At 39.1% G+C, this 5,815-nt stretch overlaps 1 protein-coding gene across 1 annotated transcript in view; it reads right to left on the minus strand.

The window, feature by feature from the left end:
• The window catches only part of LOC106942480 (proline-rich protein 12-like), an 18,225-nt gene extending 12,423 nt beyond the window's left edge, over positions 1–5,802 (minus strand). The window contains exons 1-6 of the mRNA XM_015025761.1: positions 5,293–5,802; positions 3,777–3,910; positions 2,941–3,662; positions 1,477–1,596; positions 521–618; positions 273–404 (exon numbers count right to left, since the gene is read on the minus strand). Coding sequence (XP_014881247.1) covers positions 273–404; positions 521–618; positions 1,477–1,596; positions 2,941–3,662; positions 3,777–3,910; positions 5,293–5,409 — 1,323 coding nt within the window. The 5' untranslated portion in view covers positions 5,410–5,802. The remainder of the gene's footprint in view (positions 1–272; positions 405–520; positions 619–1,476; positions 1,597–2,940; positions 3,663–3,776; positions 3,911–5,292) is intronic.
• Between the last annotated feature and the right edge of the window lie 13 nt (positions 5,803–5,815).

Below are 5,815 nucleotides of genomic sequence, written 5' to 3' on the forward strand. Positions count from 1 at the left end.
CTGCACCATAAGGACTGATTAAGACTTTGTCTATATATCACCACTCCAGTGTCATTATGTTCTAGACACATAATGACAAATAAAAAACCTTACGTCTAATTGTTTGAGATGTACCGGAATACAATTATTAGACCAAAATTACAGACAATTCTAGTAAGTAACAACCACATATGATTTCTGATTTCTTTTTTAAACCATTGCAATCCTTAGCTCCTGCTAAGTGAGTTGGACATACAACACCTGTACCTCAGTGTGAAACTACATCACCTCACCTGTTGCTTAGGAACACTTTTCTTGACACGACTGAGGGTCTTACGACTGTAACCTTCACCACCCAGATGAACTCTGACAGCTCCAGACTCCAGAGGGTCAGCTGTCATTTTGGGATACATATGTAAAACCTCCTGGGAAAAAAAAGGGATGTTTCAGCTGAACTCTTCCAGTAGTGTGTTTGGTAATAATGATCGTAAGGTTTTGGAATGTAACTGAGAGACCACAGAAGAAGAATGTAAAGGCCCACCTGATGCTGAACACTCATATTGATTCTTCTCAGCAGCCTCTTCTTCTGTTCACTCAGCAAGCTGTCGATCTTCCTCATTGGAGGGAGGTACAGCTCATCTAAGCAGTCAGAACAACAGTCCTTCACTTTTAACTTTGCCTTCTTCCTGTTTTTTTATAATAATGGGTTTTCTTTTCATGATGAATAATAAACAATACAGCTTCCAGGATTTTTTAAATCATAAACAGAGCACAAAATTTGTTCAAAGTTATACCTGCAGGCTTAAATATCTACATATGTCATTACCTAAAATTGGGTTAAATATCTTTTAGCAATTTGAAGAAAAATAGCCCATATTCTAGCCCATAAGCAAGATTTGGGCATTATTCTCTCACAATAACTTAAATGTTGTCCTTTATTGAGCTACAGAGAAAGACCAGGAAATCATTTAAAATTGGTGCTGATGATGGGGGTTTATGATATCTGACCAACATGCAGGCTCTTTCCTCTGTATTATAGTAAACAATCATGTTTTTACAAGTCTGTAGTTGTACATTGCAAAAATCTTACCAAGTATTTTTGGACTACTTTCTAGTCATTGTACAGTTGAAATAAAACAAAACTCATTTACAAGTAACTTTTCAGCATGAAATAGGAACTTGTTGTAAGTCAATAATTTCTTAATATTGATGAAAAAGTACTCATTATAAGTGAAATAATCTGCCAGTAGAAAAATAATTTTTTTCCATATTAAATATAAATGAAAATGTCTGGTTCCAATGGCAGATTATTTTACTTGTTGCTAGTACTTTTTCATCATTATGAATTAATTAATTATTGACTTAAAACTATTATGCTGAGAAGTTACTGGCAAATTAGTATTTCAAGTGTACTATGACATTTGCACTAGAAACTAGACTAAAAGCTGCTTGGTAAGATTTTGTGTTTTTGCAGTGTGTTGTCCATGTGAGACTCACCATCAGTGTCCTCCAGAGCCTGGATCATATCAGGGTCGAGTGCTGTGCTCACCAGCATCTCCACGTAGCTCTTGAACATTTCCCTCATGGCCCGGATGCTGATGCCTCCCCATACCGGGCCTAGAGCATGGAGACGCTGCAGTGAGGGGGGTGGACACAGCGCAGTGGCAACTCTTAGTTTTATAGTTTTTTTTTTTTTTAGCAAGTAATACTTATATTATTTTTTAAGTAAATGGCTTGTACTTGTGTAGCTCTTTAGCAAGATCAGAGGACCTCAAAACGCTTAATACGACATTCAGTCATTCATCCATTCACACACACATTCACACATTAATGGTGGCAAGCTACGAGATAGTACCCAGAGCTTTCGCTGGGGCAGTCTCACCCCAGCAGAGGCCCTCTGACCCCACCAGCAGGCAGGGCAGGTGAAGTGTCTTATTTAAAGTGTACAACAATATTTGCATTAGAAACTAGACACATGGTCAGATTTTGTGTTTTTACAATGGGTTTCAAAAAGGGGCTAAGATCAGCAGAGGTTCTCGACTGCTGGAGAACTTCAAATTTTCTCCTCCACATGTCCCAAACAATCAGAAGGGAAATTCATTTTCAGGAGTCTTTACATGTTCATCTTTATACTTCAGGCAGAATTTCAACGTCTATTGATAGTTTTCTTGGATGAAAAAAAACCTCCTTCCTTTGGACCAGGAGAAAATGAGTTGAAAACTGTTTTCGCACATAAAATGTCATGTACTATTGCGGTATTTTGGTGCACATTCAACTTTAGATTATGATGGGTGGTCTAGGTTAGTTTTGCCTGGCTTTAAGACTAGTTTTTATTAATCATGCCTTCTTCAGGCAGGACTGATAGGTGGTGTGGTGTCTTTCCTGCTCTCTGGGCGCGCGTGTGGGCAGACACGTGCTGAGGGTTTTGGGGCAATGCCCACAGTTAGCCGTGTATGCAGGTTTAATTTGTCATTTGCTTGCTTGTTTTGTTTTGCTATTTTGTTTCTTGGTTTAATTTGCTTTTTTTTTTTGCTGTTTGGTTTGCAATGTTCTTTTTTTTTCTTTTTTGCATTAATAATTTTTTGTTAGTTATCGATTGGGTTTGAGGATACAATTTACTGTTGAAGAGCTAATGTGCAAAATATATGTTGTGTATTTGGTGCAGTTTGTAAATTGTACTTTATGCAAAGTAATAATCCACCTCTCTTTGTTGTCTTGACCTGGCACAACCTTTTTGTAAACAGTGAGAATCTGAATAGTCCTGAGCCTATAACCGCAGGTGGAGTTGTTGGTCATAATATTTCATAATTTAAATTTCAGACACCGTTTCTGTCACACTATGTGCATCCTATGCCATTTCACCACAATCTGAAAATAAAACTGAAGTCATAAAAACATTTGCGTCACTGAGAGTGGACAGAATGAGACGGATATGTACAGCCATATTCACACAGAGCTGACCTTCATCATCACTGGGCCGGGAGGAGTCAGACTCAGAGGATGAGGACGGTACCTCCTTCAGCCACTTCTTCCTCTTCTTTGGTGGAGGCTTGGCTCTGTCTTTAGAAATCTTGTTTTTCTCTCCTCTCTTCTCTTCTTTCACTCTTAAAATCTCCAAGCTGCTATCTTTTCCTTGTCTCTTTTCTTTCTCAACATCTCTTCTTTCCCTTCCTTTCTGCTCACTCTGCTTTTCTCTCATTTCCTTCTGCTGTTTAAGGATTTCCCTCCTTTCTCCTTTCTCTTTCTGTTCTTTCTCCTTCTGTTCAGTCTCTTGTCTCAGTCTTTCTCTTAACTCTTGTTCCTGTTTCTCCTCTCTCTTCTCCATCTGCTCTCTTTCACTGTTATTTTCCTCTCTTTCTCTCTCCTCTCTCCCTTTCTGCTCATTCATCCTATCTATATCTCTCTCCGTTCCTCTGAACTCCCTCTGTTTTCGCTCTCTTTCTCTCATTATTTTTTCTTTCTCTTTATACTCCCTCTCTTGTTTCTCCTTTTCCTCTCTTCTCTCTCTCTCTCTGAGCTCCCTTTCTATTTTCTCTCTGTGTTCTCTCTCTCGTTCCTTTCCTCTGGCTCTCTGCTCCTGCATCTCTTTTTCTTTCTGTCTCTCCTTGTCTCTGTCATCTCTCTCCACTCGGGACTGGTTCTGACTCTGAATGCTCTGCACCTGTTTAGTCAGAGACTGCCGTCTGTTAGACAGTTGGATGGAAGAATAGGACAGACATAGTGAGCGCCTCTCATCAGGCTCAAGGAGCTGGATAATGAATCTGAAGTCAGAGGAGAAAGTCAACCTGCAGCCTTACCTCAGGGCCAGGCCGGCTCGGTGCCAAGGCTTGCGAGAACACACCCGGACGTAGTCCTTCTTGTTGACGTTCTCCAGGAACTTCACATACAGACGCTGGTAGCACATTTTGGCATCCCCAAAGTAGCCCAGATACTGAGGAAAAATGTTATTCACTTGGTGATTCACTTATTCACATTAACTTCTGTTATGAGTTACTGCAATTTTATGTGACAGACACACCAAGTGCATCCATGTAATGTGGAAGAAAAATGATGAATCATTTTTCAAATGTTTACAAATGAAAGTCTGAGAAGTGTAGCCATGAACAATCAACCTAATTTACTTTGACACCTCTAAGATCCAGCACAGAGAAATTTAAAGTTTTAAGCTCACTGGACCACCAGTAAGACATTGGTGGTCCAGTGTATCACCACTGGACCAGAGTCATGTGGTGATACAGACATATAAAGCTGAGTGTCATCAGCATATATTTGGTAGGAGACATTGAAGTATACTAAAATCTGAGCTATGCAGCTCATATGGATCCTTAAAGGGGCAGTATTATGTATTTTCTAGGCACATCACTGCCATTTTATAGCATACTCACGTAACTATACTACCTTTAGTTATAAAAATGTTATATATATCAAATGACTTTAAAAAATTGGCTTTGTAATTTAATGCCTTGATATTGGGTCTCTGTCTCTTTAAAAAATCCTACTCTTTCTGAAACTACATCTTCAGGAGTTTCAGAAAGCAAAGCGCTGTTTAGGAGTTGCACTGAGAAGTAACTTGTACAATGAGCGCAGTTCCACCAGGAGTTTGCTAATTGTTGCTGGCTAGTCTGAAGGGGCTGACTGGGGAGTTGTGGGAGAGGGCTGATCTGAGGTGGAAGCTCTGAAGTTTGGAAATTACAGCTCCGAGGAGGAGCTGTATGTTGAAGACAGAGCTAGGGCCACCCCAGTGTTTGCACAACTGAATGGTTTCCACGGGAGATTAAAGGATTTCTCAAACATGCATTAAAAAAATAAGGCAACAGTATAGGTGTGTTTTTCATGAAGGAATAATATAACATTTTGAAAACTCAAAACAGTAATTTTTACATAATACTGACTCTTTATGGTCCTGTTAAGTTCAGACCTAAATCCAACTGAGAATCTGCAGCAAGACTTAAAATCTTAAGTTGCAAAAACATTCCATTCAATCTGACTGAGTTTGAGTTAGGCAGAAATACACAAAGCTAGTAGAGACGTAACTATAGTGAAAGGTACTTCTAAAAAGTGGAATTCAAGATGGCCAAAAACAAAAACCACACTTTTGAGCAATTTATTTACAAAATAAATGAAATCCATTCTTCCAACTTTTTGATTCTCTACCACTTCATGTTGGTCTGTCGCATAAAATCTCATGAGACACACTGAAATCTGAGATTATAGGGTGATGGATGGATGGATGGATTATAGAATGACAAAATCCAAAAACAATTCAAGGGGTATGAATACTTATACTAAGAATATGTACTTTGGAAAACTCACATTGCTGGTTGCACAGAACTGTCTTTGGCCATCTTTAATCTCTGGGCTGAATTTCTGGAGCAAAGCTTTCTGGACTCTCCATATTGGTGGAGGTTCTCGGCCTGTCTGCAAAGCCATCTATAAATACAAAGAAACAACTCAGGTCATTTGATAGTGAATCTTTTATTCACACCACTTTCAGTTGATACCAGATACACTATATTGTATGTATACAATGGATGGAAAAATGTTTGCTCATCCATCCAAATGATCAGAATCAGGTGTTCCAATCACTTCCATTTTATACACGCAGGTGTATAAAATTAAGCACCTAGGAATGCTTGACAAATATTTGTTAAACAATGGCTCACCCATGAGCTCAGTGAATTCCACCATGGAACTGTGATAGGATCCCACCTCTGCAACAAATTCAGTTGTGAAATTTTCTCACTCCTAAATATTCCACAGTCAACTGCCAGCTGTATTATAAGAAAATGGAAGCCACCAAGTGGTAGGCCACGCAAACTGACGGAGTGAGGTCAGC

The sequence above is a fragment of the Poecilia latipinna genome, unplaced genomic scaffold (assembly GCF_001443285.1).
Source record: "Poecilia latipinna isolate Pla-1442-1.1 unplaced genomic scaffold, P_latipinna-1.0 Scaffold4310, whole genome shotgun sequence".
In the NCBI taxonomy this organism is placed as follows: domain Eukaryota; kingdom Metazoa; phylum Chordata; class Actinopteri; order Cyprinodontiformes; family Poeciliidae; genus Poecilia; species Poecilia latipinna.